We start from the raw sequence: 13,848 nt of genomic DNA, 5'->3' as shown, positions 1-13,848 counted from the left end.
AGATATGGCTCAGCAGTTAAGAGTAGTGTCTGCTCTTCCAGAGGACCCAAGTTTGCTTACCAACACCCACATGGTAGTCTACAAACATTTGTAACTGCAGTGCCAGGGGATCCAATGCCCTCTTCTGGCCTCTGTGGGCATCAGGCATGAATGTGGTGCACAAACACACATGCAAGTAAAATACCCATATAAAACATGGAATAAATAAAGCTTAAAATATTATTCTCCATTGCTCAAACTCAAATTTCTTTTACCTCCCTCCTTTTACTCCCTCTCTCTCTCTCCCCTACCCAGAAACTCTGTTTCCTGACCTTGCATTTTCCAGATGTTGGAGGATCTGTTGAAGACTCCTGTCTATTGACGAGAATACATATTCCTCGCTCCAGCCCATAGAAAGTCCTGAAATACTGAACACAAAAGGGGATGTCAGTAGAATTGAAGTGATATTAAAGTACCAGTAAGCCAGCCAATAAGAATAGGAAGTTAATTTAGGAAGGAGGCAATTGCTGTCACAGTAAACGAAGTAAAAGTCCCAGGATTTTACAAACAGCATCTACGGTTAAGATGGTGTTGCAGCCAGGATTTCCATTGTTGTGCTGAAACACGATGGCCACAAGCTTAGGGGGACAGGGTTTGTCTCAGCTTACAGTTCTCAGGTTACACTCCATTGCTGACGGAAGTCATGGTAGGACCTCAGGGCAAGATGGACCCAGGAGGCAGCAGCTGATGCAAAGGCCATGGAGGAACCCTGCTTACTGGATTGCTTTCATGGCTTGCTCACCCTGCCTTCTTGTGCTACTTGAAACCACCAGTCCATGGGTGACATCACCCACAGTGAGCTGGACCTTCCTATATCAATCATCAATTAAGAAAATGTAGCTGGGCAGTGGTGGCCCACACCTGTAATCCCAGCACTTTGGAGGCAGAGGCAGGTAGATCTCTGAGTGAGTTCAAGGCCTGTCTGGTCTACAGAGTGAGTTCTAGGACAGCCAGAGAAGCCCTGTCTCGGAAAACCAAAAATAAATAAATAAATAAATAAATAAATAAATAAATAAAATAAAAAAAAATTTAAAAAAGCAGAACAGGCTTGTCCACAGGGCAATCTATAGAGGGCAATCTCTTCCAAAATGATGCCAGTTTGGATCATGTTGACATGAAACCAGCCATCATGGTATTTGTCATAGGACAGTCTGAAGACAGACTCTGCTTACCATGTTAGATCAGCTTCAATGACATTCATCATTCCAGCTTTGTTCAGCTGTGAAACTGCAACAGGAGTAAAGAGACCGTGAGCATAGTGACTACTGACATCATCTAACAATTAGGGGAGCAAAGATGAAGTTACGTCGTGAAACTGATGAGTGGTACGGCCCAGCTATCAAGTTTTGTTTTACAAGCAAACTATACTGTCTTCATCATGTACTAGAAGTGACCCCGGAATGCAGTAGTGAGGGACACAGAGGTTCCCAATACATCTTTTCCTTTAAAGATGTCTACCCCACATACACATCCGTGGGAGCGGAATAAAGGAGATGGACCTCCCTCACCAAACTCTTGGTAGTTAATTTTTGCCCATTCTCCTTTCCCATATTTTGGGCTTTCCATGAAAATATATGGGACAGAGAAGCACGAGGAAAGCAAACAACGTAGGAATTATGGAGCTGTCTGCATGACTTTGGAAGTGAAGATGTCAGAAAGATGGGGGTACTCTCCAGGAACACCCTCTTTTTCCACTTTCTTCCACCCGCTGTTCAAGACTAGAGTTTGAAAGCATGGCCCACGGTTGATCAGTCACCAGCCTTGAGCTGATCAGTAAGGGAGAGAATCATTCTGACCGGTCATTTTCTGGATTTGTTTTACATCCTGTTGCTTGGAAATCTAGAGAAACACACAAAAGAAACAAAGTCAGGTTTATGCTCTAGATTGGGGGTTTTATGGACAACACTTCTCACCTTATCTATGGGATATTGACACATTTCATATCAGGTATCAACACGGTTGTCATCTGTAACCATATTATTACTTACCATCTCATCAAATTACGTGTGAATAATTTATTAAATATACTGAGGGACCAGCAAGATGGCCCTGGTAGGCACAGGTATTTGACACCAAGCCTAATGCCCTGAGTTCCGTCTCTGGAGCCCACAGAGTAAAAGAAGAAAAGCAATTTCCACAAGTCGTCTTCACCTCCACACGCGTGCCATGGGCATTTGTACATGGATGCACACACATACAAATTAGTCCTAGATTATTGTGTGTAGTGCTGAGACTCTAGAGATAAATATGAGTCCTGTACTCTAGAGACTTGCATTCATAAGGAAAATAGTCAACCAAACAGGTAAGATGCCATGTGGAAGCCAGCAAAACGACTCAGTGGCTAAAGATACCTGTGGCCAAGCCTTGGCAACCTATGTTCAATCCCTATGACCAGTACGGTACATGAAAAGACTCTTTCAGGTTGTCCTCTACTTCCACATGCCCCTGGCCCCATGTCCTATGTACACATGTACACACACACACACACACAAAATATAATTTTCATTTTGTTTTGTTTTTGTTTTTCGAGACATGGTTTCTCTGAGAAACCTGGCTGTCCTGGAACTCACTCTGTCGATCAAGCTGATCTGGAACTCACAGGGATCCCACTTCTGCCTCCTGAGTGCTTACAAATGTAATTTTTTAAAAATGGGGTACCTCACTCAGGATAGTGTTTTCTAATTCCATCCATTTGTATGCAAAATTCAAGATGTCATTATTTTTTACTGCTGAATAGTACTCTAATGTGTAAATGTGCCACATTTTCTTTATCCATTCTTCAGTTGTGGGCCATCTAGGTTGCTTCCAGATTCTGGCTATTACAAATAATGCTGCTATGAACATAGTTGAACAAATGTCCTTGCAGTATGATTGAGCATCTTTTTGAGGTAACCCAGACCCAAAAAGATGAATATGGTATGTACTCACTCATAAGCGAATACTAGCTATAAACAAAGGACATTGAGCCTATAATTCATGATCCTAGAGAAGCTAAGTAATAAAGTGAACTCTAAGAAAAACATATATAGATCCACATGGAAAGTCGAAATAGACAAGATCGCCTGACAAAATTGGGAGCACGGGGTGGATGGAGAAGGGAGGGGAGAAGGGGAAGGCTAGGGGAGAAGGAGAGGAGTGAGGAGAACTTGAGGGAATGGGATAGTCGAGATGGAGGAAGGACAGAGATGAGAGCAAGGAAAGAGATAGCTTGATTGAGGGAGCCATTATGGGGTTAACAAGAAACATGGCTCTAGATATAGGAATTCACAAGGATGACCCCAGCTAAGACCCTAAGCAATAGAGGAGAGGGAGCCCAGTCTTAATTTGCCCTGTAGTCAGACTGATGAATATCTTAAATGTCAACATAGAACCTTCATCCAGCAACTGATGGAAACAGAGGCAGAGACCCACTTTGGAACACTGGACTGAGCTCCCAAAGTCCAGTTGAAGAGTGGAAGGAATGAGAATATGAGCAAAGAGGTCAAGATCACGATGGGTTCACCCACTGAAACAGTCTACCTGAGCTAATGGGAGCTCACCAACTTCAGCTAAACTGGGAAGGAACAAGCATAGGATCAAACTAGTCCCTCTGAATGTGGGTGACAGTTGTATGGCTGAGGCAGATTGCGGGACCACTGGCCCTACTGCATGCACTGGCTTTTTGGGAACCTACTCTCTTTGGATGGATACCTTGATCAACCCAGATATAGTAGAGAGGGCCATGGACCTTCCCCAAAGCAATGTGCCTTAACCTCTCTGAGGATGGATGGGGTAAGGTGGGAGGTGTGTGGATGGAGTGAGAGGAAGGGAGGGAGTGGGAATTTGGATTGGTGTGTGTAATGAAGGGAGATAGTTTGTTTTCTTTTTTAAATATAGAAACAAAGATGGGGTGGGGTAAACGTCATAGAAATATATCAGCCGAGCTGTGGTGGCGCACACCTTTAATTCCAGCACTTAGGAGGCAGAGGCAGGTGGATCTCTATGAGTTCAAGGCCAGCCTGGTCTACAGAGTAAGCTCCAGGATAGCCAGGGCTACACAGAGAACACTGTCTCAAAAAAAGAAGAAGGAGAGAAAAGAAACAGAAAAGAAAGAAAGATATCAGTGAACACAGAAGACCACGATTAATTTCTTAAGAAAGAATGGAAGAATTGCCATTTGGGGTAGATATCAAAGAGTCAGTGGCTTTTCAGGCAAGAAACTTGGTTTTATGGACATGTTACTAGTATGCAGATTCTTATTCTTTGTCTTCTATTGGTTACATGGATCCTGTTCTTACCCAGCATTCAACAGTCAGTGCTGCTTGCCCATACAAATCCCTACTTTCCCCGTCTTCTCTGGAACATGGATCCAAAGGCTCCTGGACCTATGCTTCTTGGATTGCTACTTATAGGACTCAAATAAGTTCTTTTAATTTTACAGGTTCGGGTTGAATTGATTATCACGTGTCAAAGAGTGAGAAATCCGGTATGGGAACAAAACAAAACAAAAACCCGAGGAGCAACAGTGAAACCTCAGAGGCCACCCTGAAATCCTAAGTCACGCCAGTGTCAGACTCTAGAAAAATCTGGGTTAGCAAAAGAGTTGGGACAAAGAATGCCCTGTATAAAATAACTAAGACCTTATTAAAAAAAAAAAGTTATCAAAGTGTCACATGCTCAGAGGAAACAAGGCGCCCTTCTCTGGGAACCCAGACTGTGTCCATGGGGAAAGAGAAGCGAGTTGAAGTCTGGACTCCTCGCTGATCTCTTCTTTACTGCAGAAGCAATGTTACCGCTACCCTAAGCTCCCACGCCCACGATTTCCCCAGTGGACCATAACCTTGGGAGACTGAGCAGAACTGAACCTTTTCCCCAATTAAGTCACTTCTGTTAGAGCAGTCAGGGGACAGGAAAGGAGCTAAGACAGTGGCAAATAACAAAGAGAAAAATAAAAGTGTATCATTTCTCAATATGGGATGCGGAGAAGGACGCTAAGAGGACTGCGAATTCAAATGTGGGGTGCTGGAGAGGTGGCTCAAGAGTTAAGAGCGCTGGTTGCTCTTGGAGAGGACCCAGGTTTGGTTCCCAGCACCCACACTGTGTCTTCTAACTGTAACTCCAGTTTCAAGGGACTTGATGCTGTCTTATGACTGCTGAAAAAACCAGGCAACATGTGTTGTCATGTACACAGGCAGGCAAAAATCTCATACACAGAAAATAAAACAATTCTTATTTTTTTTAGAAAAAATTCAAATGTGAAAAACAATGTGAATTTTTTGTTGTTGTTTTCTTTTTTTCTTTTTGTTTTTTCTTTCTTTTTTTTTCCGAGAGAGAAGGGTTCCTGACTGTCCTGGAACTCACTCTGTAGACCAGGCTGGCCTCAAACTTAAGAGATCTGCCTGCCTCTGCCTCTGAGTGCTGGGACTAAAGGCATACAGCTCCCCAATACCCCGCCGACTACTACTGCGAATTTTAAAGAATTCAGGTGTGGAAGACTGGAACAGAGAAAATAAATGTGTGGTTTTTTTTTTAAAGCCCTACAATCTTGGGCAATGAACTAATTAAAGAAACTTTTTTGTTTGTTTGTTTTCGAGACAGGATTTCTCTGTACAACAGTCTTGGCTGTCCTGGAACTTGCTTTGTAGACCAGGCTGGCCTCAAACTCACAGAGATCCCCCTGCCTCTGCCTCCAGAGTGCTGGGATTGAGGGTGTGTGCCATCACCTCCCGGCTGAAAGAAAACTTCTTAAAAACTGTAATTGCTAAAAGGATAGATCTTAAATTTCTTATCATACACATGAAAAAAATCTGAAAAGCGTGTTAACTAGCTTGATTTAATTATTATGCAATGCACGAAGCAAAACATATTATGCTTCATAAATATGTATTTGCTAATAACATTTTCTTATGTGTATGAGTGTTTACTTGTATGTATGTGAACCATATGCATGCCTGTTGTGGGAGGTCCTTCTGCTCCTCCAGCCAATAGCCGCCGAGATACCAGCCCATTGGGGCGTGGTCTCTTTCCCTTTAAAAAAAGCGGCTACTTCCCTCCTCTCTCTACTTCCTGCTCCGGTTCTGGCTACTAGACTTCTTCCTAATTGCGTGCGCAGAGGGCTGTTGTCTGGGACGGTGATCTGTAAGTTTATTCCCCTTTAAATAAATACCACCCTATTAATCACAATTCCAAACTGGTGTGGGATTGTTTATGACTTGCGCCATCACATGCCTGGTGCTCTTCTGAGTCCAGAAGTTGGTGTCAGGTTCCCTGGAACTAGAGTTACAGATGGTGAAATCTCTATGGATTCTGGGAATTGAACCTGGGTCCTCTGCAAGAACAGCAAGTGCCCTCAATCACTAAGCAATCTCACCAATTGATATCATTTTTAATCCAGCAGAAGTCACCCCACATGCTCATTTAGAAGCACTCAATGACAAATTTACCACACATTCCTAGGCCCTGGAAACTGTCAGCGGATTCGGCTTCACACTGAAAAGTTGCAGCAGATGATTCTCAGTTTCTATCAGTTACTTCTATTGCTGCGTCAGCTGCACTAAAGCGGACTGAGGAAAGAGGAAGGAACGGTGTATTTTGAGGGTCAGACCATCATGGTGGGGAAGGCAGGCCTTAGCTGGTCACATTCCAGCCCTAGTCAGAGAGAGATGAGTGGCGGTCAGCTCGTTGACACCAAAGTCCCTGGAGCCATGCTGCCCACATTTAGAGTGGGTCTTCCCACTTCAATAACACAGTCTACAAACTCCTTCACGGGCATGCTTATCTTAGGAGACTTGAGACAGCGTCGAGTTCACATTATCTGAGTGCTCCTCAAACTACCTTCAAACCGTGAATTATAAAGTGTTTCTGGATTGATGGTGCCATCCTTGAAGGCAAATGGAGCCAACGAGCATAGGAGATACAGCAATAAGAGCCCCAGAGGCAAGGGCAGCAAGAATGTAGCAAGACATTACTTGAAGATCAGTAACACTGAACTACATAGAAAATCAGTATTTTCTGTTCAGTTTTCCAAGACTCTGAAACCTGCTTTATTTTTATGTATGTTTGCGCCTGGGTATGCATGTCCCTGTGGTGTACAGGGTGTGTCTGCCTATGTGGCGGGTGCACATGGAAGCCTGAAGTCAGCCTTGGTGTCATTCCTCTGGTACCATCCACCTTGATTTTTGAGACAAGGCCTCTCATTGCTAAGAAGTTTATAAACTAACTGGGCAGGGAGCCCCAAGGGTGTACCTGTCTCTACCCCCAACCCCAGTGCTGAGGTTACAAGCGTGTGCCGCTGAACACAGATGTCTTACATAATTCTAGGATCAAAGTCGGGTCCTCATGTTTGCCAAGCAAGTGCTTTACTGATCTCTGCAGCTCTGAAAACTGCTTTGAAGCAGTCTGTCCTTGGACTTAATAACTAGGAACTTGTGAGAACTGAGAAGCACTGCCGTGTAAGAGCCGTGACGGCAGATGCCGAAGAACAGCTGAGTTAAGTACATTCAAAACTGTTGGAAGCGGAAGAGAAAGAATTCTAATACTTGTCCCCGAATAAAAGAGCTATCATAGCCACATGAATAGTGAGGTGAAGAGCTGGTGTGTTTTCAGAAACATCAGGCATCAGAAAATAGCAGAATAAATTCTCCAATGTGCTAAAAGAAAACAACCGCCCATCCTGACTTAAACTTTGCAAAACTACTCAAAAATGTAAGATAGGGCAGAGAAATTGCTATTGAACATAAACATAGTACACCTAACTGGGTAGGCGAGATCTTACAGAATGATGATGAATATAAATATTTGGAATTTATTCAAACAATGTATGGATGTTTGATGTGACAGAGACACTTACACATCAGCGTTTACCGCAAGCACCATTCATAACAACTAAGTTATGGAGCCATATGTGAGCAGCCGCAGAGGAATGGGTGTTAAATATGTCCGTATACTCAATGGATTTTTTTTCTGTCATGAAGAAGAAGTTACACAGTTTTCAGGAAAAGGGATGCAACTGGGGCTCATCTGAAGCCAGCTAAGCCAGCCTCAGAAGGACCAGCACCACATGATCTTTCTCATTTGTAGTTTCTAGATTTTATATAGATACAAAAAATCATAAGTGTAACCATGCCCCTAAAGCAGAAATGTAATTACCTGCAAGAGTAAATGAAACCAATGGGGAGACAGTGAAGATGAGTGGGGAGGAAAGGGGGATTTTGCTCAATGTACAACACTTACTCTGTGAAATTATTCTTATGGAACAATGCCATATACAACAGAGATACACCATGAAGATGATTTTTTAAATAACGCATAGCTATTTAAACATAACACAAGGATCAATACATTACACCATACTAACTGCATAAGTAGGAAACTGTCATGTCATCTCACTGGTGCAGAAAAATAAAAACAAACATCCAACAAATTAGAAATACCAGGGAACTTCCCCCGACACACACTGGGTCCAGTGCTATCCCCCAACTTGATATGTAGAAACCCTAACCCCTAGGTAATAGTGTCAGTAGGTGGGGTCTTTAGGAGGTAGCTATGTCATGAGATAGAAAACTACAAAACATTGTCGTAGAAAGTAAATAGTAATTAAGACATTCTTTGTTCATGATTGGAAGGTTTGATGCTAAAATGATATTACCAACACAATCTATAGATTCTATAGGGATACTACACAATTCCTATCCAAGCCCCTCTTTTGTATAAATGACAACTCTGTCCTAAAAATCCCTGTGGAATTACAAAGGTCCCTCAGGAGCCAAAACAATCTTGAAAAAGAAGAGTTGGAAGGCCCATATGTTCTGATTTTAAAACTTTGTACAGAGCTGGGTGGTGGTGGCATAAACCTTTGATCCCAGCACTCGGGAGGCAGAGGCAGGCAGATCTCTGTGAGTTCGAGACCAGCCTGGTCTACAGAATGAGCTCCAGGACAGCAGGGCTGCACAGGGAAACCCTGTCTTGAAAAACAAAGCAAAACAAAGAAAAAGGAAAACTGTGTACAAAACAAAACTACAGTGCTCAAAAATAGTTGTGGTTTAAGAATCTAATATTAAAAATCAGCTGGTTCTCTATAGAGACTCCATGACCATTCAATGAAAAAAAAAAAAAGAACCTTCAACAAATGGTGCTGGGACAACTGCATAACCACGTGGAAAGGAATGAAATTGGGCCTTTACTCATATGCTATTTAAAAACGGACTTGAGATGGAGTCAAAACCTAAATGTAAGAACTACTTAAGTCATGAAACTCTTTACAAATAGAAAAGAAGGGGGCTGGAGAGATGGCTCAGTGGTTAAGAGCACTGGCTGTTCTTCCAGAAGTCCTGAATTCAATTCCCAGCAACCACATGGTGGCTCAGCGCATCTATAATGAGATCTGGTGCCCTCTTCTGGCCTGCAGACACACATGGAAGGAATGTTGCATACATAATTTAAAAAAAATAAGTCTTTAAAAAAAACAAATAGAAAAGAAGAAAAGAAAGAACCGGGTTTGGAAAGATGGTTCAGCAGTTACAGCGCAGCTCTTGCAGAGGACCCAGGTTTGACTCCCAGCACACACAGCAAACGCTCACAATTGCCTGTAGCTCCACTCCAGGGGGTCCGGCACCTCTGGCTTCTGCTGGTTCCTGTGCTCATGTTCAGACTCACAATTACACAAACACAATTTTGTACACACACACACTTTTAAAAATGATAATGATAACGAGAAGTCTTTTTTTTTTTTTTTTTTTTTTTTTTTTTTGGTTTTTTGAGTCAGTGTTTCTCTGTGTAGCTTTGGACCTGTCCTGGAACTCACTGTAGACCAGGCTGGCCTCAGACTCACAGATATCCACCTATCTCTGCCTCCCAAGTGCTGGGATTAAAGGTGTGTGCCACCACTGCCTGAATGATAATAATAAATCGAAGCAAGAGAAAGGAGTGTAATGGTTAATTCTTATGTCGACTTGGCCAGGCTATGGAGCCTAGTTGTTTGGTCATATATTAGTCCAGAACATTTCTTTGACAGTAATTTTACATATGATTAACATTTAGAATCAGTACACTTTGAAGCAGATTGCTTTCCATACTGTGAGTGGGCATCACCCAATCAGCTGAAGGCTTTAAGAACAGAGACCAGAACACCCTGAAGAGGAACAAATCCTTCCACAAAACAGAAGCACACAGAAGTTACCTATTTTACTAGCCTGTCCTGTCCTGCAGATTTTGGACTGGGGACAATAATATTAACTCTTACCTAAGTTTGTCTATGAGTTTCAGAGGAGATGTGAGAGGTTTTTCTGTTTGGTTGGTTTGGTTTGGTTTTGGTGTTTGAGATAGGATTTCTCTGTGTAGCCTTGGAGCCTGTCCTGGAACTCACTCTGTAGACCAGAGGCCTTGAACTCACAGAGATCCCTTTGTCTCTGCTTCTCAAGTGCTGGGATTAAAGGCGTGCACCACCGCGGCCCAGCTGAGAGCCAATTTCTTAACTTTAGTCACTATTCCTTTGGAGAGAGAGAGAACGTGTGTGTGTTGCGTGTGTGCATGTGTGTGCATGTGTATGTGTGCGTGCGCGCATGCGTGTGTACATGTGTGTGTGCATGTGTGTGTACATGCATGTGTGTGTGTGTGTGTGTGCATGTGTGTGTGCATGCATGTGTGTGTGTGTGTAATGAACAATCTGGTCTTTGTTCCAGATTCTTAGTACAAACTCCCCAAACCCCTGTAACTCCGTGAGCATTGAGGGCGCCTGTTCCGTTAATGAGATGGAAATGTGGATTTGCTTCTGTTTTAATGGAGGAAGCTGGAACAATCACCATTCTAAAATCTAATTAAGACCTGACCACTCAATATATTTATTCAAAAGTTGCATAAGTACCAAACAAAATATTAGCAAACTGAATCTAATAAATCTAATTAAAGTGTTGGATCCAACATTACAAATGAATTATACATTTCCTAGGAATTCACAGTTGATTTATTATCTTACATTCTCATGCAACTCGGTACATTGATTGAACAAACAAGAAAAAATATGACCATCTAAATAGAGGCAGGAAATATACTTAATACTTAGCACCCAGTATGAAAAGATTAAATTTAAAATTTTAGAAGATTTTTTTTAATTAACACCAATTCTTGCTAAAATTTCCTTGATTTGATAAAGAATATTTGAAAAGCTACAGAAAACATTATACATAACTAGAGAATTACTGAAAACTTTCCTTGACTTAATAAAAGAGACAGAGGCCCACAACACACTGCTCCTGAATATTGTACTGGAAGTCATATTCATAAATGAAGGCAAGGAGAACAAAGTCATGAGTAAGAACTGGAAAATAGGTAATAAAACTGTTGTTATTTACACATAACATGATTTAGAGAATATTCCTTCAGGAGAATAGATTCAAAGTGAGAAATTTAGCAGGGTCCTCTAAGCAGATCATTATGGAAAGATGTTGTATTTGGGGGTTTCAGCATCATTTAGAAACGGTATTTACAAGGGGCAGCAGTGGCACGTATCTTTAATGCAAGCTCTCAGGAAACAGGAGCAGGTGGATCTCTGTGAGTAGGCCAGCCTGGTCTACAGAGTGACAAAGTGAGTTCCAGGGCAGCCTGGGCTACACTGAGAAACCCTGTCTTAACCCCTTCCCCCGAAAGAAAGAAAGGTGGTGGACTGCTTGCCTAGCACACCAGACCCTGGATTTGATCCCTAGCACTAAAAATACATAAAAAGATAGATATAGGCGGTGGAGGATAGACGATAGAGAGATAGATAGATAGATAGATAGATAGATAGATAGATAGATAGATAGATAGATAGATAGATGATAGATAGCCATACCAGAGCAGACAATATGTGCCTCCTGATGAGTATCATGACCTATGAAGTATGTCCTCTCTTCTCAACAGAAAACAAATTCCTCCTGGTTCTAGTTCATGTTGAGTTGCAAAAAATAGAATATTTGTCATCAGCCTATCTATGAAGGAAGGGGTTTAGTTGGCCTCATGGTTCCAGAAGTCTAAGAGCCTAGTGCTAGCTTGTCCTTAACTCGCGTGACGTCTTTGTACAGCTTCAACTCACAGCAGAAGCAGAGGAGCTGGTGGGTGCATGCGGAAGACAAAATGGATCCGACTTCTGTGGCAGCTAACCCAGTCCTCAGAGAGTAAGGAGCCCCGCCTGGGAGACCCTACCCAGTCTGCAAAGAATGGCATGAATCCCTCCTGAAGGTCACACTTGGCAACCCTGATCCCCTGGAAGATGCATATATTTCTACATGAGTTTTGGAAAAATCCCAACTCACAGGAAGTACAAGAGGCAGCAAAATGTATCAAATCACAACATGGAGGGGTTTTTAAATAATTTTTCCTAATTCAAAAATATTTTATACATGCATACAATAAAATATAATCATACCCACCCCTCCCCACTCCAACTTCCCCCATATACCTCACAACATATCCAACTCCCAACCTCATGTCTGCCTTTTTTTTGATAACCCACTAAATCCAAATAGCATCATCCTCATGTGCACGGCTGCACAGCACGGGTATTTGATCAACAAAATGTTGACTGTAAAATCTAGACAAATGTCCCTTTTATCCAATACTTAAATAAAACTATTAAAAGAAAAGAAAAGATTAGAATAAAGAAGCATTCTGGCAAGAAACCTGGCTCTAGAGAAATTCCCAGGAATCCGCATAGATGACCCCATCTAAGACACTAAGCAATAGTGGAGAGGGTGCCTGAACTGGCCTTGTCCTGTAGTCAGACTGATGACTATCTTAAATATCACCATAGAACCTTCGTCCAGCAACTGATGCAAGCAGAGGCAGAGACCCACAGCAGAGCATTGGACTGAGCTCCCAAAGTCTAGTCGAAGAGTAGGAGGAGTGAGAATACAAGCAAAGAGGTCAAGGCCATGATGGGGTTACCCACTGAAACAGCTTGCCTGAGCTAATGGGAACCCACCAACTCTGACCTGATGGCGAGGGAACCAGCATAGGACCCAACTAGGCCCTCTGAATGTGGTGACAGTTGTATGACTGGGGCAGACTGTGGGGCCACTGACAGTGAGACCAGGATTTATCCCAACTGCCTCTACTGGCTTTTTGGAGCCCATTCTCTGGAGGGATACCTTGCTCAGTCTAGAAATAGTGGGGAGGGCGTTGGTCCTGACTCAAACCTATGTGCTAGACTTTGTGGACTCCTCTCTGAGGAGTGAATGGGGGGAGGTGGAGGAAAAGGGAGGAGAGGAGAGAGTGAGAACTGGGATAGGTATGTAAAATGAGAAACTATAGTTTTTAATAAATAAATAAATAAATAAATAAATAAATAGAAACATACTGTTGCCAGGCGGTGGTGATGTACACCTTTAATCCCAGCACTCGAGAGACAGAGGCAGGCAGATTTCTGTGAGTTCGAGGCCAGCCTGATCTACAGAAAGATCTCCAGGACATCCAGGATTACATAGACAAACTGTGCCTTGAAGAACCAAAAGGAAAAAAAAAAAAACTAAAACAGACAAACAAATAAACAAAAATCAAGGAAAAAATGCACCAGAAATGTAGTCATTGCTTTGCCTGGAATGAGCAATGACCTGAATTTGATCATCACTAACATACACACAGACACCCAGATGCTCACATGCTCACACACAAACACATTCACACACTCACACCCACACACACACACACACAAATTCACACAAACAAAAAATGCACAAATGACTTGAATAGGCAGTTTACAAAGGAGAATTTCCAAACGACTAATAAACCTGAGATGTTGTTCAATGTTATTATTTATTGGGGGGCAGGGTGGGGGATGCACGTGAAACCACAGTGCAA

The 13,848-nt window shown here is 42.4% G+C and overlaps 1 protein-coding gene across 1 annotated transcript in view; it reads right to left on the bottom strand.

Moving 5' to 3' along the window:
- Window positions 1–13,848, bottom strand: part of LOC130865092 (BOS complex subunit NOMO1-like) — a 38,834-nt gene that overhangs the window by 12,148 nt on the left and 12,838 nt on the right. Inside the window, exons 3-4 of the mRNA XM_057755968.1 lie at window positions 1,212–1,878; window positions 312–407 (exon numbers count right to left, since the gene is read on the bottom strand). Of these exons, the coding sequence (XP_057611951.1) occupies window positions 312–407; window positions 1,212–1,243 (128 nt within the window). The 5' untranslated portion in view covers window positions 1,244–1,878. The remainder of the gene's footprint in view (window positions 1–311; window positions 408–1,211; window positions 1,879–13,848) is intronic.

This window comes from Chionomys nivalis, chromosome 23 (genome assembly GCF_950005125.1).
Source record: "Chionomys nivalis chromosome 23, mChiNiv1.1, whole genome shotgun sequence".
Classification (NCBI taxonomy): Eukaryota; Metazoa; Chordata; class Mammalia; order Rodentia; family Cricetidae; genus Chionomys; species Chionomys nivalis.
Note: the sequence above shows the minus strand (reverse complement) of the source record. Positions and strands in the feature narration are given on the sequence as shown.